This window comes from Caretta caretta, chromosome 20, assembly GCF_965140235.1.
Source record: "Caretta caretta isolate rCarCar2 chromosome 20, rCarCar1.hap1, whole genome shotgun sequence".
NCBI classification, from domain to species: domain Eukaryota; kingdom Metazoa; phylum Chordata; order Testudines; family Cheloniidae; genus Caretta; species Caretta caretta.
Window position 1 is genome coordinate 14,148,222 of NC_134225.1, and position 21,123 is coordinate 14,169,344.

At 61.6% G+C, this 21,123-nt stretch overlaps 2 protein-coding genes across 5 annotated transcripts in view; both read right to left on the reverse strand.

Moving 5' to 3' along the window:
• MAP3K12 (mitogen-activated protein kinase kinase kinase 12) overlaps window positions 1-1,073 on the reverse strand; it is an 88,827-nt gene extending 87,754 nt beyond the window's left edge. Inside the window, exon 1 of one of the 3 annotated variants that reach the window (XM_075121621.1) lies at window positions 1,056-1,073. The gene's annotated coding sequence lies outside the window, so the exon portion shown is untranslated. Of the gene's footprint in view, window positions 1-545; window positions 774-1,055 lie in introns of those variants that run through there. The other 2 variants (XM_048831858.2, XM_048831856.2) reach the window with 2 other exon arrangements.
• Window positions 1,074-9,341: 8,268 nt separating this feature from the next.
• On the reverse strand, window positions 9,342-20,777 carry LOC125627601 (pleckstrin homology domain-containing family A member 3). Of its 2 annotated transcripts, none has more exons than XM_048831890.2 (8): window positions 20,687-20,777; window positions 15,679-15,795; window positions 14,711-14,866; window positions 13,377-13,513; window positions 12,560-12,730; window positions 12,113-12,156; window positions 11,582-11,739; window positions 9,342-10,946 (listed from the first exon to the last, which is right to left on the reverse strand). In XM_048831890.2, the coding sequence occupies exons 1-8, from the start codon at window positions 20,724-20,726 to the stop codon at window positions 10,885-10,887; spliced, it is 885 nt and encodes a 294-aa protein (XP_048687847.2). In that variant the 5' UTR covers window positions 20,727-20,777; the 3' UTR covers window positions 9,342-10,884. The 2 variants fall into 2 exon arrangements, with proteins under 2 accessions (XP_048687847.2, XP_048687846.2); XM_048831889.2 differs by having other exon boundaries at window positions 15,679-16,028; window positions 20,687-20,776.
• Between the last annotated feature and the right edge of the window lie 346 nt (window positions 20,778-21,123).

Genomic DNA, 21,123 nt, shown 5'->3' on the forward strand with positions numbered 1-21,123 from the left:
CTCCATCTCTGCCCCCCATCCTCCATCCCCAGCACTGGCCCCCCTCCATCCCCAGCACTGGGCCCCCCTCCATCCCTGCCCCTCTCCTCCATCCCCAGCACTGGGCCCCCCCCTCCATCCCTGCCCCTCTCCTCCATCCCCAGCACTGGCCCCCCCCCTCCATCCCTGTCCCTCTCCTCCATCCCCAGCACTAGGTCCCCCCTCCATCCCTGTCCCTCTCCCCCCATCCCCAGCACTGGCCCCCTCCCCCCATCCCTGCCCCTCTCCCCCCATCCCCAGCACTGGCCCCCTGCCCCCTCTCCTCCATCCCCAGCACTGGGCCCCCCCTCCATCCCTGCCCCCCATCCTCCATCTCCAGCACTGGGCCCCCCCCTCCATCCCTGCCCCCCATCCTCCATCCGCAGCACTGGTCCCCCCCTCCATCCCTGCCCCCCATCCTCCATCCCCAGCAATGGTCCCCCCCTCCATCCCTGCCCCTCTCCTCCATCCCCAGCACTGGGCCCCCCGCTCCATCCCTGCCCCCGCTGCCGGCCCAGCCCCCTCACCTTTCAATCCTGATGGGGGGAGGCTCCCTCCTGGATTTTTCCTTCCACCCCGAAAATCCGGCAGCAGCAGCAACAAAGCAGCCGGCCTGGGCCGGGCTCCCCCGCCGGCTCCTGGCCAGGCCGGTGCCCAGCTGGCTAATTGCAGCGCGCCCCGGCCAGCGGCAGCAGCATCCCCAGCGCGCTCCGTGCCAGCCCCGGCTGGGCTCTGCCTCCCGCTCCCGGCCTCGCCCCGCGCCCCCGCCCCGCCGCCACCCCGGGGACAGACACGCCCTGAGCGGGGGGCCGGGAGCTGCGGGGCCGGGAGAGCGAGCGCCGGCCTCTTAAAGGCGAACGGAGCCTCTCGCCTGAGTCACGGGCTGGCTCTACCCTCCGCGCTTATTGTTCCGCCTGCCGCCCTCCGGCCGGCCAGCCACCCCCCCAGCTAGCCACCCCGCCCCTCCGGCCAGCCAGCCACCCCCCCAGCTAGCCAGCCCCATGCAGAGCTAGCCACCCCCATACAAAGCTACTCACCTGGCCCCACCAGCTAGTCAGCCACCATCCCGGCCAGCTAGCTATCCACCCCCATGCAGAGCTAGCCACCTCACCCTGACGGCCACCCCACCCCCCGCATCAGCCAGCGACCCTGCCAGCTAGCCAGCCTGCCCTGCCCTGCCCGATAGCCTGTCACTCCCCCAGACAGACAGCCACCCTGCCCCGCCAGCTAGCCACCCTGCCCACTAGCCAGCTAGCCACTCCGCCACCCAGCGAGCCACCCCACTCCACCAGTCTGCCAGCCAGCTACCCCACCAGCTAGCCAGGCACCCCCATACAGAGCTAGCCAGCCAGCTATCCCCATGTACATCTATCTAGCCATTCACCTACACAGCTAGGTAGCCATCCTTCCATCCATCCTGTACCCAGCTAGCTAGCCATCCCCACAGCCAGCTAGCCAGCCCCATACAAAATTAACTAGCTAGCTATCCCCATGTACATGTCTCTCCATCCATCCCTATACACAGCCAGATAGCTATCCGTTCATCCATCCCTGTATACAGCTAGCTAGCCATCCCCATGTACAGTTAGCCATCCCCATACAGAACTAGTTAGCTCGCCATCCCCACGTGCATTCATTTATCCATCCTTCCATCCATTCGCAGACATAAGAACGGCCACACTGGGTCTCCATCTAGCCCCATATCCTGGCTTCCAACAGTGGCGGATGCCAGATGTTTCAGAGGGAGTGAGCAGAACATGGCAATTATCAAATGATCCATCCTGTTGTCCACCACCTGCTTCTGGCTGTCAGAGATTCGGGGTCACCCAGAGCATGGGGCAGCATCCCTGGCCATCTTGGCTAATAGCCATCGATGGACCGATCCTCCATCAACTTATCTAATTCTTTTTGAACCCAGTTATTCTTTTAGCCTTCATGACATCCCTTGGCAATGAGTTCCGCAGGCTGTGTGTCATGTGAAGTAGTACTTTTTGTTTGTTTGAAACCTGCTGCCTATTCATTTAGCTGGGTGACCCCTGGTTCTTGTGTCACGTGAAGGGGAAAATAACCCTTCCCTTGTCACTTTTTCCACACCAGTCATGATTTGATAGACCTCCGTCATATCCCCCCCCACCCCATCATCTCTTTTCTAAACTGAGCATTTTCAGTCTTTTTAATCTCGCCTCATAGGGAGGCTGTTCCATACCCCTCATCATGTTGGTTGCCCTTTTGGGTACGTTTCCCAATTCTAACGTCTATTTTGTGCGGTGGGGTGACCAGGACTTCACACGGTATTCAGGGTGTGGGCGTACGATGGGCTAAATAGAGGCACGATGATATTTTCTATCTATCCCTTTCCTGCTGTACATTCTGTTGGCTTTTTCGACTGCTGCTGCACCTTGAATGGATGTTTTCAGAGAATGAGCCACGATGACTCCAAGATCTCTTTCTTGAGTGGAAACAGCTACTTTAAACCCCATCATTTGAAGTGTGTAGTTGGGAGGATGTTTTCCAGTGTGCATTACTTTCCATTTTTCAACAGTGCTAGCCATCAGCAGCTAGCCATTCCCATACGCAGCTAGCTGGCTAGCCATCCTTCCACAGACACAGCTAGCCAGCCGTATACATGGCTAGCTAGTTATCCATCCCCATATACATCTATCCATCCATCCATCCCCCCAAACATCCATCATCCATCCATCTCCACGCACATGAGCAATCAATGGTTTTCTATCTAATCAGTAAACTCCTTCCTTGCACACACACAACCCGCCACCACGCAGAGAGGGCAATTAACCAGTAGACCAACTTGCCCAGGGACATGGTGATTCACCATCACTTGGAGTCTTTAAAGCATGACTGGACAGCTCTATCTAAAAACTGCACTCGAGCTCACCCACCAGATATGGGCTAGAGTGATCAAGTGCTCAGCCTAGGTGATCAAGGTCAAAGGCAATTGGCTGGTGCAACTCCCTGCCATTGGAAATCATTGAGGCCAAGAGGCTTGTGCGTTTCCCAAAGGGGCTGGATAGATTTATAGATAGCAGGAACAGACAGACTTAGACGAGTGAATGCTGATGTGGGCAGAGATATTAAACCTCCTGATTCAGGGCTTAAACCAATCTCTAACTAGTAGACACCAGGATCAGACCTGGCACGGGGGGCCGATTGTCCCACACTTTCCTCTGCAGCATCTGGCACTGGCCTGAACAGCCGTCAGATATGATCAAGTCTGACAAGCCCTATATTTTTTCCAGCATAATGGTCCCTTCTGGCCTTAAAAATCTATAAATCTGCCCAGTCCTCACTCAGGATCAGGGCCTCATTGTGCTTGGTGCTGTACAGACCTAGATAGAGATTCTGCCAACCCTGTGGGGCTTAAACCTACTCTGTATCTGGGGATGCAATTCTAGTGGGCACAGTATCCATGTGATGGTCGGGTGGGGCCATGGGGCTCTTGCACTGGGCCAGTTTTCTGTCCCCCCCATGTCACCTCCTGGTGATCACTGACAAATACTATATGTATATCACAGTGGCACCTACTGGCTCCAGCTGAGATCAGGCCCCCAGGTTGCAGTAGGGCCTAGTGAATAGATCACAGGACTGGGATTCAGGAGTGCTGGGTTTATTCCTGCCCCTGCCTGCTGGGTGACTGTGGGTACGTCATTTCCCTGTCTCGGTGCTTCAGTTTCCCCAGGGATAGGGATAATGACCTCCTTCGTAAAGCACTTTGAGATCTACTGATGAAAAGAGCTAGACATTAATTATTATTATTATTATACTGGGCCCTGCCCTGAACAGCTCATAGCCTGAATCGACAAATGGCAGGAGGGGAAACTGAGGCACAGAACGGGGAAGTGACTTGCCCAAGGTCAGCCAGCCAGTCAGTGGCAGAGCTGAGAATAAAGCGGGGAGTGGAGTGGACAATGTACTCCAAGCTGTCCCCAATCCCGGTAAGGCACCGGCAGTTAACTAGCAGGCCAGTTCCTCAGTTGGTGCAAAACTGGAGTCACACTGGTTTACACGAACTGGGAATCTGGTCCTGCCAATTTTGGAGGCAGCAGGGGGCAAGGAGACCTTAATACCAAACAGCGGAGGGGGAGGATGGCCCAGGGGTTCGTGCACTAGCCTGGGATGCCAGAGACCTGCCCTCAATTCCCTGCTGGGCCGCAGGAGGGAGCTTGGGCAAGTCACATAGGTGCGATCCTTTGAGGATCCAAGCCTCTGTACCTCAGTTTCCCTTTTCCGCACTGGGAATCACAGTGGTACCTTGCCTCACAGTGGGCGTATGAGGATAAACACACAAAAGATTATGAGGTGATCAGATGCTGTGGTGATGGGAGCCATATGAAGAATCATCACTGTAATGGATGGATTTTCAGTCCATTACAGTGATGTAATGCAAGTACCGACGCTAAATTGCCATTTTAGTCGCTGTCTCCATCCTGGGATCTCAAAGGCCTTCAGGCACATGAATTAGCCCTAACAAGACCCGAGTTGGGGCTGGTGTGCCATCCTCCCACCCCGCTATTTCAGGGATTCAATGCGTATACATACCCCTCACTGCCAAGGCTCCGTGCGCCCCCTATTCGCCACTTCACCCTGGCAGGGCCTCTGTTTGCACCCCATTCCCCACAGGCCATGGGCTTTGTCCCCAATGTCCCTCTTCCTCGCCGTGACAGGGACAGTGCAACTCCTCCCCCCACCAACCCACTCTTATTGCTTTTCTTTCTGGGAGAGAAGTCACTTAGGGCACCAGCGCTTTGAAACTCCATGAGGCCAACAGGCTGAGCTGAGATGGGGGTATTGCTCGGCTGGAAGGTGTGAACAGCTGCCGCCAGCTGGTTCTTTGAGCTCTAACCCAGGGGGTTCCCAGCCCGAGGCCCACCTGTGCAGCTGCAATAAGCACGGTGAGAGCAAAATGCAGCATTCAAACAGGGAAAACTCAACTGTGAATAAAACTGAACCAGGAGCAACACAACGACGTTAACAACATTGTTTAAAAAGTGCCACAGTATTTTATTTTAAAACAAAACCGTTGTCCAACTTTGAACACTATATTGTGTGTTCAATTTTGGGGGGTGGGGGGGAAGGGTCTGAATGTCTGTGCTCTGTAAGCAAAGATCCAGCCCTATTTTCTACTAATTAGAACAGAATCAAATATTGTAAATAAAAATATTAAAAGACTTACAAGCCAGGAGTCTTCTTACTGGGATGGATGTGCCTGCTCCTCCTTGCACAGCTTTTCCAGCTGGGAACATATGTTAGGGAGGCTCAACCTGATCTCATATTCGATTTTCAGCCTTTCAGCCAGCTCCGGGTGCAGGCAGGGGGGAGCTAGGGGCTGTGTGCAGCCAGCGGGGAGCTCCGGGTGCAGGCAGGGGGGAGCTAGGGGCTGTGTGCAGCCAGCGGGGAGCTCCGGGTGCAGGCAGGGGGGAGCTCGGGGCTGGGTGCAGGCAGGGGGGAGCTCGGGGCTGGGTGCAGGCAGGGGGGAGCTCGGGGCTGGGTGCAGGCAGAGGCAGATTGATGCTGCGGAGCCTGGCCATGTGCCCAGTCCCTAGTTGGCAGCGTGGGCAGCTCCGCTCCTTGCGCACGCCAGGCCAGGCTGGGACATGCTGACCTACATGGAAACCGTGGTCACAAGCACCCAATGGTTCGTGGGCACCAAGAACTACACCTACCTGAGCCTGGAGAGTCGGTTTCCCTGCCCAGGAGGAGAAATCAGTGACACACAACCCAGCACGTAGTTCATTTGGTCACACTATACACACCTGTCCTGGAACAGAGGTGATCACAAACCACAGGCAGCCATCCCCCTTTCAAGAACCGCAGCCCAACCACCAGTGCCCAGTTCTCCTTCCCGAAGAACTGACTCAGGATAGAGAGCGCGAGGCAGGAAACAAACCCTCCTCTTGCCTGCACCAGCTCCTCTGCCAAAGAAACTGCATCACAAAACTAACTGCAATGCGGCATGTCCTTAACGAGTGAATGTGGACATGCAGGGCCCAGCACCCCGGGGCCCCGTCACAGCTGGGGCTCCTGAGTGCTGCCACAATACAAGTAACACATCTTTCCTTGCTCTGGGAGTATCAAACACACCCTCTCCCGTCATACACCAAGGAAATGGGTAGATTGTTAAGGCCATCGTGGAGAGCTGGTCCCCAGAACTCTGCCTGGAAAAGAAATGTGCCCATTGGCAATTAACACCCTAGACCACCGTGGATAGAGGAGTGCAGGCTTGATATTGAAGGGGGCTGGCATAGGGCCCTCTATGCAGTCAGGTGCCCATGGGAGGGCCTGCGGTCAGACTAGTCCTGAAGTGAAAGGGGACTGGGCCTTTGAGGGGGCATCTGGGAGCTGTAGCCAGCTCTGACTCAGCAACAGGGCTCTCAGAATTTACCTTCTTCCCCCGTCCTGAAGTATCACGGTGGGGGGGGGGGGGGGAGCATCCCCTGCACCCTCAGGCTGCCTTCCCATCTCAGCTCTGCAGTCTATCATCAGAGGAACTCCTCCAACCTTTGAGCCATGAAAATGGCACCAGAACAGTCTCTGACTGGTTACTGTGGAGGAGATACCCGTCAGTCACAGGCCGGGTGTTGTGAAAATTAAATGTTTATGAAAGTGCTGAGCAAGAGAACTTTATTTCTGGACATCAAAAGACACCCTGGAATTTTTAACAAAGGGCAAATCTCAAATTCAGGCTGGAAAAGAGGCACAAATTTTTACTGGCTTGAGGAATTAACCACTGGGACAATTTACCAAGGGCTCGCATGCGTACCCCATCAATGGAGATTTTTTCAATCAAGAGTGGATGTTTTTCTAAAACAATCTGCTCTAGTGTAAACAGGAAGTAACCCAGGCAAGTCCTAGGGCCTGTGTTAGAAAGGTGCCCACAGTAGCCCCTCCTGACCTTAGGATCTATGAATCTCCTGTCTAGATAGGGAGCAGGGAAAACCAGATTTGGAGCAACTGAATGAGGCTTTGCAAGTGGAAACACAGATACTCAATAGGCAGTTGGAGGAGGAATAGCTCAGTGGTTTGAGCATTGGCCTCCTAAACCCAGGGTTGCGAGTTCAATCCTTGAGGGGGCCATTTAGGGATCTGGGGCAAAAATTGGGGATTGGTCCTGCTTTGAGCAGGGGGTTGGACTAGATGACCTCCTGAGGTCCCTTCCAACCCTGGTATTCTATGTTGGTTTTGGGAGGAAACATGGGACAGTTTCCTCCCATTGCCGTTAAGAGTTCAAATGAAATTTTAACCAGTGATTTTCGTTAGTGTCATAAATATAAAGGGAAGGGTAACCACCTTTCTGTATACAGAACTATAAAATCCCTCCTGGCCAGAGGCAAAACGCTTTCACCTGTAAAGAGTTAAGAAGCTAAGGTAACCTCGCTGGCACCTGACCCACAATGAGGAGACAAGATACTTTCAAAGCTGGAGTTGGGGGACAAAGGGTCTGTCTATCTGTGTGATGCTTTTGCCAGGAACAGATCAGGAATGCTCTTCATAACTCCTTAAGTTAGTAAGTAATCTAGCTAGAAATGCATTAGATTTCCTTTTGTTTAATGGCTGGTAAAATAGCTGTGCTGAATGGAATGTATATTCCTGTTTCTGTGTCTTTTTGTAACTTAAGGTTTTGCCTAGAGGGATTCTCTATGTTTGAATCTGATTAACCTGTAAGGTATTTACCATCCTGATTTTACAGAGGTGATTCTTTTACCTTTTCTTTAATCAAAATTCTTCTTTTAAGAACCTGAATGCTTTTTCATTCTTCTTAAGATCCAAGGGTTTGGGTCTGTGTTCACCTATGCAAATTGGTGAGGATTTTTATCAAGCCTTCCCCAGGAAAGGGGGTGTAGGGCTTGGGGGGATATTTTGGGGGAAGACATCTCCAAGTGGGCTCTTTCCCTGTTCTTTATTTAACACGCTTGGTGGTGGCAGCATAGGGTTCAAGGACAAGGCAAAGTTTGTACCTTGAGGAAGTTTTTAACCTAAACTGGTAAGAATAAGCTTTAGGGGGTCTTTCATGCAGGTCCCCACATCTGTACCCTAGAGTTCAGAGTGGGGAAGGAACCTTGACAGTTAGCAATTGAAGTGTTATTGGGAAACAGAAGAAAACCAAGTTGGGCCCGATTCTGCTTTGCACCCACAGCCCTGCATGCCACCATACCTGACACCACCACATGGCCCGTTCTGACAGGCGGCAGTGCCGCTGCACGGCCATGCGAGGACTTTTCCTGAGCGTGTGGGTGGCGTACAGCCTTGGAAGCAATGCTATATTGTCATTCCTTGCGTGAGGTCATGCCTCGCTGGTGCAAGGAGCAGGAGAGATCGGTCTCAGCCTGAATCCCTCTAACTGGGGCCCAGCTGATCCCCGGAGGCAGGTCCTGGGGTTTGGGCTCAGATTTCCACCAGGGGATTGCAGGCGCTCTCTTTGGCCAGCTCGACATGACAAACTATAGTACACAGGTACCAGCAAAGCGCCCGGCCTCTGCTCCAGGCCAGGCGGACACACCCCCTTTCCCCAATTTCTCCTCCCACTGAGAATCTGCCAGGCCAGGCCAAAAGGCAGCACTGCTCCCGACAGGGGAACAACCCCTCGGCACCGGCCCGCCAGTGAAAAGGGGGCATTAGCATCAGCAAGAAGCTAGTGTCTTACCAACAATATGCAAGAAATTCACTGGTCTAAGGGCATGTCAGGCCTGATCATTTGATGGAAAGAACTTCAGTCGCAAACGGTTCTTGATTTTTTCCTGCGGTATTATGAATAGTGGGGATGGCTTTACTACTCTGGCCTGGTCTCTCTCTAAACCACAAGGGAATAAACCCTCTCTGCACATTTGAGTAAAATACCCAGCAATCTCACTGTGCTCTTTCTTTAAAATACCCTCTCCGCAAAAACAAGATCATCCGGGAGCTACAGAACGAGAAATAGGCCATGTCGGATCAAGACACCAAGAGCCGAGCTGCAACAGAATTTCACAGCTGCTTTGAGGCAAGTTCTGTATTTTGCTTAAACACCTGGGGAGCTGCAGGAACCTTGTTCCTGCCGCTCCCAGAGTCTGGGAGAGCTCGGAACGACGCCTGGATCCAGACGGGAAGAACAAACGGCAGCCATCATGAGTGACCCAACGGTTTGGGTCAGAGCCACGAAGATTCAGGCACTTCCTTTCGCCTGCCAATTGCAATGAAGCAGTTTCGTTCTGCAGCAATTTCAGGCCGTAGCGCCTCCGGAGCCGCCTCCCCACACCGTGCAGCTGCTCCTTCCACCAGCCCTGGGGAAAAGTCCCCATGGGGGAAAGAGACACATGGAGACGAGCCGATTGTTTCAAAATTAGAGTCTTTATTGCAAGGCCTGATCTTTGGCAGAGCTCTCCGCAAAAACGGCTGCTTCCCTCAGCAAAAGGACAGCCCCAACCTGACGACGCGTCTGTACAAAAATCCTGTGTCAAAGGACAGAGAGCCAGAGGACGAGAGCAGGGACAGTTCTGCACCTCCATTAGAATCGGCCACATCCTTGCTGTAGTGTTCAAAGAGGTTAGCATTGGGTGTAGTCACCTGACTCAGGTGAAGTCCGGGTGGGAGGAGCCAACCCTCCCTTGGCACCATCTTTCTCCTCATCTCTGCATCTACTGTCCCTGAGATGAGAGGTAGGCTTTACTCCCAGCAGCCCCTGCAGCAGGAGAGCCAGCTGGGCTCTCACTTCTGACCTTGGCTTGAACCGTCAGCGGGGCATGGCCGGGAACTGGCCAGAGGGAGGCGCTCTGCCAGATCGTCGGAACCAGCCTCTTCTCACCTGCCTGCTGGATCCAGAGGCCGTGGCGAGAAAGTGAAGAGAGAGCCCCGATGGGTGAAGCCTGGCTGTAAGAGGTGGCTTGATGCACCATGGCACCAAACTGGGCACGAGGGGTAGAAGAGCAAGATCTCCTCTTAGCCCCATTTCTAGGGAGCGGTACTATTCCCGGGGCAGGGAGAGCTCTCCCCCGACACACCACACAGTGGGGACACTGGCTGTGCACCCACGGATTACAGAGGATCCTGCTGGATCACATTTGGCCATTAGCCCCAGCACACTGGCTGGCTCTCTGAAGCTCTAATACTGTGTTGGCTGGTGATCGCAGACACGCCGGGTCCCCCCCCACTCCTGCGCGGATGGTATCACGCCCAGCATCACAGCAAGGGGGAGGGGACAAGAGGCCGGGGCAGCTGGTGTTTGGGCTCCTTGGGCTGGGGAGCAGAGAGGGGGTTCCATGCTCAGCAGATTTCCCCCTGCCCAGAGACGGGCGTAAGGCCAACACAGGCGCCAGGGCGCCAAGCCCAGGGGAGATCAGCACCAAGGAGAATGTTTCTCTTCTGCTCCCGGGACAAGGCCCCCTCTGCCCCACCCCAGGCTGGGGGCTCGGTCCCCTCATCCCAGAGAGCCTGCATTCTCACCATCCATGGCACCCACTGAGCAATGCCACCCTGCAGTGCCCCCCTGGCCTCTTCCGCCTGCACAGCCAAACCATTTCCAGACCCTCCCCCGTGCAGACGGGGAAATGGCCGCAGAGAGTGGAGGTGACCCACCCCGGGGTCACAGGACTCAAGCATCCTGATGCCCAGTCCCCTGCTCTACCTGCTAGACACTACTCCCTTCCCAGAAGGGCACCGCCCCTCCGGAGCTGGGACCAGCGCTGGGCGAGGGGGGAAGCAGTTGGGGGCCAGCCTGAGGAGTGGGGGTTGGGGGGAGAACACAGTCCCGTTGTTCTCTGCTGGTCCCTGGCAGCTCCCAAGCACAGGGAAGGGCCGTGCTCCCATGGGGCTGGGCCAGGGATGTTCCAAAGCCCCCAGTGTGAGGCAGAGGCAGCGCCCGGATCCTGGTGCCGCTCACTCCCGCTTATCACCGCCAGCCGATTCCACCGGGGACTCTTGCGTGGGCAGCGGGGCCTCTGGCGAGGGAGGGGAGGAGGAATTAGGGAGACCAGCAGCTTCTGGCCTCTGGGGGGCTCTAGCGCCGGAAGAGGGAGCCCAGGGCTCCAGTCCCCAGACTGGATCAGACGGGGCATGGGCAAGGGAACCCTCAGACAGAGAGTGTCACTCAGCTCCTGTTACTTCCTGCACAGGACAGCCTCACCTAACCCACCACTGCCACCTCCACAGGCTCTACCAGCCTTGCCATCCTGGGGGAAATGAGGCACAGGGAGGGACTCGCCCCTTGCCTTGCAGAGCTGGGAATGGAACCCAGGAGTCCTGGCTCACAGTCCTGTGCTCAGTCCACTAGAGAGCCTGTTTCCCCTGCTCCCCTCTGACCAATTGGGCCCCCCCTGCCCGCAGAAGACACAGTTTGGGAGCGTGACACATGGGAGCCATGAACCTCAGCCCAAAGGGCCCACTGGGGCATGGCTAGCGGGGGGCGGGGCCAGCAGGAAAGGCAGAGTCAGCCGGGGCAAGCTGGAGGGCGCGGGGGAGGAGGGCTGATGCTGTCCTTCAATCCCTGTAAATCATCTGCAACGGGACAAGCTGTGACCGCACTGCATCGTGCCGGCTCCCCCTGGTGACGGGGAGGCTGCCCCGCGGCTCCTACCTTCCCTCTCCTCCACGATGGTGCCGACCGGGCTGTCGGGCGCGGGGCCCTGCTGGCTCCAGTGCTGCGAGCGGAACATCACCATCTCCTCCAGGTTGCGCACCACCGTCACGGCGCCCTTCTGCGGCGGCACCGGGGGCCGGGGCGGCTCCGCCCCTCTGCAAGAGGGAGACGGGGTGAGAGCCTTGGCTTGGGGATGGGCACCTAGGGTGGCACCCAAGGGAGAGCCCGGCTGATCGCTCCCCCTCCCATCCAGGCTACCCACCCATGGAGGGTTCCCAGCACGCCCTGAAGGGTGGCCTCAGCCGGCCCAGGGGGCTGGGGATTGAATTCCAGGACCTTCCCCACCTCCAGCTAGGGGAGTGAGCCAGGACCCATGTCATGGGCACCCAGAAGCCAGCTGCCTGCCTGCGCCCGCATCCCGCTCGGTCTCAGACCCCAGCTGAGCGCAGGGACGGCGGGATCCTCACCCAGCCCCTCTGCGCCACCCAGGAGCCCCCTCCTCCCTTCCCTCGCAGCCAGCCTGCTCACCTGTCGGGGGACACGATGCCCGTGTGGCTGAGGGAGCGTCTCACCTGCGAGGCCAGAAAGTGGGAGAGGGTCAGATGGAACCGAGCGATCTGGGGGCACCGGGCAGCTCTGGAGCTGGTTCAGATCCAGCTCAGACTGGCAGCGTGGGCACACATCTGATGACAGCTGGGGGGCCAGCATGAACCACGCTCATAGCAATGTCCTTCGCAAAGAGGCCAAGGACAAACTGACCCCAGACATCCTGCTCAGAAGCTTGCCCTGGTGCTGCCTGGGCTCTGCCTGCTCTGGGGCCGTGACCAGAGCCCGGCTAGCTCCCAGCCGACCCACACAGCCCTGCCCCGGCACTTGGGGCTGGCAAAGAAGAGAAGCATGCTGGGTTTCCGATCTGTCCTAGGCAGATGCCACTGCTAGTTCAAATGCTGCCCCCTGCCCCAGGGAGGCTCTTACTCTATGGGAGTGCGGGAGTTTGGTGCCCACGAAGTCCTGGGGCAGGGGGGCTGGCGAGGGCTGGTAGAGCTCAGGTGCCAGGCGGGCGTTGGCGAATTTCATGCACTCCTCCAGCGTGGAGATGAACTGGCTGCAGGTGGCTTTGAGCAGGGAGGCGGCTTCATTCATCTTCTGGGGATGAGGAGGACAGAGGGTTACCAAGAGGAACAGCCGCCCACAATCCTTTGCGCTCGTGTAGCTCCAGCCTCTCCAAGCCTGCTGTACAGGTGGGGAAACGGAGGCAAAGAGAGGGGCAGTGACTTGCCCCAGCCACCCAGGGAGTCAGTGGCCTCCCCGCGCCTTTGTTAGCTGGCTCCGTGTTAGCTGGCATTGCAGACGCACAGGCCAAGGCATTGCTCAGAACAGAAGCAGCTTTGGGAAAGAGTCATGCCTAGCGGATAGAGCAGGGGAGTGGGAATCAGGATTCTTGGGTTCTATTCCTGCTTCTGGGCGCAGAGTGGGGTCGAGTGTTTAGATCAGGGGGCTCACATCCACACATATCTTCACTCCTGGGCCCCGCCCCATCTGTTTATGCCATGAAGCCTCATACCCCATGAGGATCCCAGCCACTTGAGCAGGTGGTATAGCAGCATAGCCCTGCAGCGGGGAGTTCCACTGGTTGACTCTGCACTGCGTGCTGCAGCCCTCTCTGAGCTGTTGGAATCAGGCGGCCTTTGTGCCTCAGCAGGAGGGAGTGGGTAGCTAGGACCTGTGTCCTCCAGATCCTCCTAAAACCCAACAGCTCCTCCTTAACCCCCCCCCCCCACTCCCTTTGAACCTCAATATCGAGCGGGGTGCCGTTGTCCTGGGGCCGCGTGGACTCCTGGACGTCCAAGACCTGCTGAGTCAGCACATCGCAGTACAGCCGTAGCTCTGACAGCTTCCGGCCCAGGGACTCGCTGCTCAGGTGCATGTCTGGAGGGAGATGGGAAGATCAGCATTGCCTCGTTCCTATCCTGCTCCCCTGGAAGCCCCAGGCCCTGTATGTTATATGCAGGGACTGTTTCGCCCCTGCCACTGAAGTGCAGCCACCTCTGGGGTGGAACGTAGCATCTGCTTAACAACCTGCAATAACACTGCACTAGTCTAAGACAGGAAGTGAAGAAAAACAGAGGATCCAGCAGAAACCGTCAGGGGAGCCAGAATGGAATGGCCCACGTTGGAATTTAGCCAGGACACAGGGGTTGATGCCCCGGTTCTTACAGCAGGCTCTGGGCTTGGTAATAAGCGGACCTGTCTCGTGCGGGGGGCCATCGGGCTCAGCACTGACCCAGAGAGGAGAAAGCGATCCCTACTGCAGGCACCCACCCTCCAGCACAGCCAGTGACGTAGCTAGGGGGGAGCGGGGCAGCGGCCGCTCTCCTAATGAGCAGAAGTGCTGCCTTTTTAATTTTTTTTTTATCTCCGCTCCCCCTGTTTTCTCTGCCACGGAGCATAGCACTGAGCTCAGCATTGACCGGAAGGGGAAGATTGCAAGGGAAGAGGGCGCCCCCTCCCTGAGCCCCTCCACATCACTCCCTGCAGCCTGGCACCCTCTAGTGGGCTGGGGCTTTGGGGTCAGGCCATCCGCTACTGGGCCCCCCACCCCATAACCAGCAGGTCAGAGGCCAGCTGGGATTGGCTTGAAGGATGAAATTCCGGTTCTCTGCAGTCGCCGCCGAGTGACTGTTTCCTGAGGAGGGGGGAACGCCGGCACCCGAGCCCGTCTCTGCTCCCCGGTGCAGCCAGCCCTTCCACACCCCTCTGCTGCCGCAGTTTTGGGCCCGCACGCACAGCTCTGCCGGTGCTCCTCAATCCTGACCCGCAGCCCCCCCTGCTATTCCAGCCTGCCCCCCAACCCCAGCCCCTCTATCCCAACCGACAGCCCCTTGCTTTCCCAGTGCCAGGCTCCCCACCCTCAGCTCTGCCGGTGCCCCTCAATCCTGATCCACAGCCTCACCGATGTCCCTCAGTCCCAACCCGCTGCCCCCTGCTACCCCAGCCCTGGGCTCCCCCAACCCCCCGATCTGTCCCTGACTCCTGACATACACACTGCCCAGATCTGCCACACCGCAACAGAGATCACCGTTTCTCTGGCACAGTGCCCACCCTCTCTCTTCAGGAAGGACCCACCTTTGTCCTTCTGGCTCCTACTGTCACCCAAACAGGCTTTTGAGCTGCCCAGGGCCACCAGCCACTTCTGCCTCTCCGCAGCACCCCCTGCCTTCAGGTAGAAATACTGCTCCCCGGGAATCACCAGCTCCATGCGCGTGGCATCAGTGGGGTGCACTGCAGGGACAAGACAGTCGCTGAGCGAGAGTCCAGTGCTCGGGTAGCAGAGTCTGTTCTCACCTTGCATGACACAATCAGCTCTGCAGGCAGAGTCTAGGGACCCAGGGCTTCTCCAGGAGGAGAGTGGGAGTGGGATCCAGTGGTTAGAGCAAGGGACTGGGAGCCAGGACTCCTAGGTTCTATGCCCAGCTCTGGGAGGAGAGAGAGATCTAGTGGTTAGAGCAGGGGCCTGAGTGCTAGGACACCTGGGTTCTATGCCAGATTCCAACAGCCACACACTCTTTTGCGGAATCTCAGCACTAGATTGGACAAAGCCCTGGAATGGTCTCCAGGGTGGAGATTCTTAAACTGGGGAGCTGCCCTGTCTCCAGCCCACCCACAGCAAAACCCTCAGCTGGCTGCAGCCCAAGCCCGGGCTCTGAAGAGTTTCAGGGCCCACTGAATCCAAGGGAAACCTCCCACACGACTGATTGGCTCCCTTGGTGTGAGGTGCATCTTCAGTGGCATCACAACTGCGCTCAGAGGTAGAAGCGACGTGCAAACCCAAAGGGGGCAGTGACTGGGGAGGACAGAAATAGCCCAGAGAGACGTGTGTGTCTCTCTGCCGGGGGGGGAGGGGCAGGTGAGAGCGGCACGGGGTGGGAAGGGCCCATTGGAGAATCTGGCCCCCTCAGTGTTCGTTAAATTCTGGACCGTTGCCATGCCAGGATCCCAGGTCAGCAGCACAGCAAGCCAGCCCCCTCCTGGTCCAATTGCCACCCCCTACCCGCACGAGCCTCTCACCCAGCGGGGGAGTGCAGGGCACCAACCTTTGATCTCACAGACGGCCATCTTGATGCTGCCCTTGCTGCCTTTGCCCACGTCGTCCTGAGAGTCATAGTAGGACAGGATGCCGCTGTCCAGGACAAAGTACCGTGGCTGCCAACCTAGAGGGGAAGGGAAAGGCCAGGCCAGTCACCCGCCTAATGCCTGCCAGGGCGCTTCTCTCCTCCAGGGAGCCCAGCTCCCACGGCTGCCGCCTGGCGCACAGCAGCCCTGCTCACGCGAGGGTCAGCATGGAGCCAGGACTCCTGGGTTCTATTTCCAGCCCTGGGAGGGCGTGGGGTCTAGTTCTTCGAGCAACGGGCCAGGAAGCAGGACTCCTGGATTCTCTTCCTGGCTGTGGGAGAGGAGAAGGTTCAGAGTCAGGACTCCTGGGTCCTACCCCCTGCCTGTGCCCCCGACGCATCGCTCCCCCATCGGTGTCTGCATGCGGGTATTACGGGGGTGACGTGCTCCAGTGAAAGGGGCCAGAGATGTGCAAACGTAACGCCGACAGACCCCGGTCGTCAGCGTGCAGAATAGAACCTGGGACCTCTGAAGCTTAGTGCACGAGCCTCTACTGCATGAGCTAAAAGCCAACTGGGCCAGCAGGTTATTTGCTACCCCTCCCACTTTGGGGTCCACCTGTGTCGCTTACCCTATAAGAGAATTACAAACTCTGCATCCTCACAACCCCCCAGGCACAGGGTAGCCCCTGCCCCCAGTTGGCCCCTGGCTCTCAGAACGGAACAGGGAGCCGCCCATGGGCCAGCCAGCCTTTGTGCCGAGTTAGAGCTTGGGACTGGGAGAGGCCGTGGAGCCTGTTGGGGGAAAGGATGGTGGGGTCCTCCGATCCCATCCGGAAACATGCGGAGGGGGGCATAGACCTGGCCCCGTTCAAAGAGAGGGAGGCAGCCCCTCTTTGAAGGAAGAGACATAAGCCTGGCTTGTGGGGGGTGGGTCCAGGTCACAGTCCTGTGAACCTGGTTCAGGGGCAGTGAACCCACTTCAGGGACGGAGGGGTCACAGACCTGTCCTGGTTTGGGGGAGAAAGATCATGGACCTGCCCTACTCGGGGGGAGCAGGCCCAGGTCAGGGGAGGAGGGCAGGGAGACCCGGCCCAGTTTGGAAGTGGGGGTGGAGGGGTTACAGAGAGCTGGCCCAGTTCCGAGGGGATGTTGTCTTACAGAGACTCAGCCCAGTTTGTGGTGGGGAGAAGGGCACAGACACCCAGACCAGCTGGGGAGGGTCACACAGACCTGGCCCGGTTCAGCGGGGGCGGGGGTGTCATACAGACCTGGGTCACTTCAGCGGGGGGGGGGGAGGGGGCGGGGAGGGCACACGGACCTGGCATGGTTCGGGAGGGGGAGGGAGGTGTCACACAGACCTGGCCCGGATCAGCCAGGAGGTGGGGGAGGGGCACACAGATCTGGCCCGGTTCTGGATGGAGGTCACAGGGACCTGGCCCGGTTCGGGGGGCAGAGGGGAGGGTCACACAGACCTGGCCCGGTTCAAGGGGAGGATCACAGATACCTGGCCCAGTTTGGGAGGGGTGTGGGATCACACAGTATTGGCCCGGTTCGGGGGGGGTCGCAGGGACCGGACCCGGCCCGGCCCGGGGGAGGGGGGGGGGTCGCAGGGACCGGACCCGGCCCGGCCCGGTTCGGGGGAGGGGGGGGGGGGGGTCGCAGGGACCGGACCCGGCCCGGCCCGGTTCGGGGGAGGGGGGGGGGGGGGTCGCAGGGACCGGACCCGGCCCGGCCCGGTTCGGGGGAGGGGGGGGGGGGTCGCAGGGACCGGACCCGGCCCGGCCCGGTTCGGGGGAGGGGGGGGGGGGGGTCGCAGGGACCGGACCCGGCCCGGCCCGGTTCGGGGGAGGGGGGGGGGGGTCGCAGGGACCGGACCCGGCCCGGCCCGGTTCGGGGGAGGGGGGGGGGGGTCGCAGGGACCGGACCCGGCCCGGCCCGGTTCGGGGGAGGGGGGGGGGGGTCGCAGGGACCGGACCCGGCCCGGCCCGGTTCGGGGGAGGGGGGGGGGGGGTCGCAGGGACCGGACCCGGCCCGGCCCGGTTCGGGGGAGGGGGTCGCAGGGACCGGACCCGGCCCGGCCCGGTTCGGGGGAGGGGGGTCGCAGGGACCGGACCCGGCCCGGCCCGGTTCGGGGGAGGGGGGGGGGGTCGCAGGGACCGGACCCGGCCCGGCCCGGTTCGGGGGAGGGGGGGGGGGTCGCAGGGACCGGACCCGGCCCGGCCCGGTTCGGGGGAGGGGGGGGGGGGTCGCAGGGACCGGACCCGGCCCGGCCCGGTTCGGGGGAGGGGGGGGGGGTCGCAGGGACCGGACCCGGCCCGGCCCGGTTCGGGGGAGGGGGGGGGGGTCGCAGGGACCGGACCCGGCCCGGCCCGGTTCGGGGGAGGGGGTCGCAGGGACCGGACCCGGCCCGGCCCGGTTCGGGGGAGGGGGGGGGGGTCGCAGGGACCGGACCCGGCCCGGCCCGGTTCGGGGGAGAGGGGGGGGGGGGTCGCAGGGACCGGACCCGGCCCGGCCCGGTTCGGGGGAGGGGGGGGGGGTCGCAGGGACCGGACCCGGCCCGGCCCGGTTCGGGGGAGGGGGGGGGGGGGTCGCAGGGACCAGACCCGGCCCGGCCCGGTTCGGGGGAGGGGGAGTCGCAGGACCGGACCCGGCCCGGCCCGGTTCGGGGGAGGGGGTCGCAGGGACCGGACCCGGCCCGGCCCGGTTCGGGGGAGGGGGGGGGGGGTCGCAGGGACCGGACCCGGCCCGGCCCGGTTCGGGGGAGGGGGGGGGGGTCGCAGGGACCGGACCCGGCCCGGCCCGGTTCGGGGGAGGGGGGGGGGGTCGCAGGGACCGGACCCGGCCCGGCCCGGTTCGGGGGAGGGGGGGGGGGTCGCAGGGACCGGACCCGGCCCGGCCCGGTTCGGGGGGGGGGGGGGGGTCGCAGGGACCGGACCCGGCCCGGCCCGGTTCGGGGGGGGGGGGGGGTCGCAGGGACCGGACCCGGCCCGGCCCGGTTCGGGGGGGGGGGGGGGGGTGTCGCAGGGACCGGACCCGGCCCGGCCCGGTTCGGGGGAGGGGGGGGGGGGGTCGCAGGGACCGGACCCGGCCCGGCCCGGTTCGGGGGAGGGGGGGGGGGGGTCGCAGGGACCGGACCCGGCCCGGCCCGGTTCGGGGGAGGGGGGGGGGGGGTCGCAGGGACCGGACCCGGCCCGGCCCGGTTCGGGGGAGGGGGGGGGGGTCGCAGGGACCGGACCCGGCCCGGCCCGGTTCGGGGGAGGGGGGGGGGGGTCGCAGGGACCGGACCCGGCCCGGCCCGGTTCGGGGGAGGGGGGGGGGGTCGCAGGGACCGGACCCGGCCCGGCCCGGTTCGGGGGAGGGGGGGGGGGGTCGCAGGGACCGGACCCGGCCCGGCCCGGTTCGGGGGAGGGGGGGGGGGGTCGCAGGGACCGGACCCGGCCCGGCCCGGTTCGGGGGAGGGGGGGGGGGGTCGCAGGGACCGGACCCGGCCCGGCCCGGTTCGGGGGAGGGGGGGGGGGGTCGCAGGGACCGGACCCGGCCCGGCCCGGTTCGGGGGAGGGGGGGGGGGGGTCGCAGGGACCGGACCCGGCCCGGCCCGGTTCGGGGGAGGGGTCGCAGGGACCGGACCCGGCCCGGCCCGGTTCGGGGGAGGGGTCGCAGGGACCGGACCCGGCCCGGCCCGGTTCGGGGGAGGGGTCGCAGGGACCGGACCCGGCCCGGCCCGGTTCGGGGGAGGGGTCGCAGGGACCGGACCCGGCCCGGCCCGGTTCGGGGGAGGGGTCGCAGGGACCGGACCCGGCCCGGTTCGGGGGAGGGGGGGGGGGTCGCAGGGACCGGACCCGGCCCGGTTCGGGGGAGGGGGGGGGGTCGCAGGGACCGGACCCGGCCCGGCCCGGTTCGGGGGGGGTTGGGGGGGAGAGGGGAGGGTCACAGGCACCTGGCCCGGTTCGGGGGGGGTTGGGGGGGAGAGGGGAGGGTCACAGGGACCTGGCCCGGTTCGGGGGGGGTTGGGGGGGAGAGGGGAGGGTCACAGGGACCTGGCCCGGTTCGGGGGGGGGTTGGGGGGGAGAGGGGAGGGTCACAGGGACCTGGCCCGGTTCGGGGGGGGGTTGGGGGGGAGAGGGGAGGGTCACAGGGACCTGGCCCGGTTCGGGGGGGGGTTGGGGGGGAGAGGGGAGGGTCACAGGGACCTGGCCCGGTTCGGGGGGGGGTTGGGGGGGAGAGGGGAGGGTCACAGGGACCTGGCCCGGTTCGGGGGGGGGTTGGGGGGGAGAGGGGAGGGTCACAGGGACCTGGCCCGGTTCGGGGGGGGGTTGGGGGGGAGAGGGGAGGGTCACAGGGACCTGGCCCGGTTCGGGGGGGGGTTGGGGGGGAGAGGGGAGGGTCGCAGGGACCTGGCCCGGTTCGGGGGGGGGTTGGGGGGGAGAGGGGAGGGTCGCAGGGACCTGGCGCGGTTCGGGGGGGGGTGGGGGGGGAGAGGGGAGGGTCGCAGGGACCTGGCCCGGTTCGGGGGGGGGTTGGGGGGGAGAGGGGAGGGTCACAGGGACCTGGCCCGGTTCGGGGGGGTGGTGGGGGGGGAGAGGGGAGGGTCACAGGGATCTGGCCCGGTTCGGGGGGGGGTTGCGGGGGAGAGGGGAGGGACGCAGGGACCTGACCCGGTTCGGGGGGGGTTGCGGGGGAGAGGGGAGGGTCGCAGGGACCTGGCGCGGTTCGGGGGGGTTGGGGGGCGAGAGGGGAGGGTCACAGGGACCTGGCCCGGTTCAGTCGGGAGGGCAAAGGGGGGGGGGTGTCACACAGACCTGGCCCGGTTTGGGGGGGGGAAAGGGGAGGGTCACAGGGACCTAGCCCGGTTCAGCCCGGGGCGGGGGGGAGGCTCTCGCGGACCTGGCCCGGTTCGGGGATCGTCCGCCTCCACCCCCGCCCCCAGTCCAGGGGAATCCCCAGCCCCCAGGGGCGGCGGACCCGGACCCGGACCCGCGGCCGTTACCCAAGAGGTAGTTGGTCCATTTCAGTAACGCTCCCTCCATCGCCAGGGTGGTAAATGTGAGCCGCCCATTGACAACACGGGAGCGACCAACCAATCACCAGCCGAGAGGGCGGGCTCTAGTCTTTGGCCCAATAAAAAGAGCGGATTGGATACGGGGGCGGGACTTGGGAAAGGCAAGCCAATCACCATGGAAGGAAGTGCACGTGTGGGAGGGAACAGGAGGAGTGTCACTAATGACATCAACAGACCCCGGCCTGTGGCTAAAGAGAACTCTCCATTCTGCCGGGCCGCCATTTCCCCTACTTATGGCGCGCAAAGGCCTTTGGGTGATGTAGTGCTCCAGCCCATTCTATTCCTTGGTGGCAAGGCAAGCAGGAAATACAAATCCCAGGGAGCCCTAGGGCAGCTGAGCGCCCGGCGGTGGATTGTGGGTAATA

What these genes read in the sequence shown, in the direction of transcription:
- LOC125627601 (XM_048831890.2), bottom strand. Translation starts at nt 20,726, where the DNA reads ATGGAGGGAGCGTTACTGAAATGGACCAACTACCTCTTGG. An exon ending in ATGGACCAACTACCTCTTGG is followed by an intron (nt 15,796 to 20,686) that starts GTAACGGCCGCG and finishes CTTCCCCTCTAG; the next exon opens with GTTGGCAGCCACGGTACTTT. An exon ending in AACTCCCGCACTCCCATAGA is followed by an intron (nt 12,157 to 12,559) that starts GTAAGAGCCTCC and finishes CTGGCCTCGCAG; the next exon opens with GTGAGACGCTCCCTCAGCCA.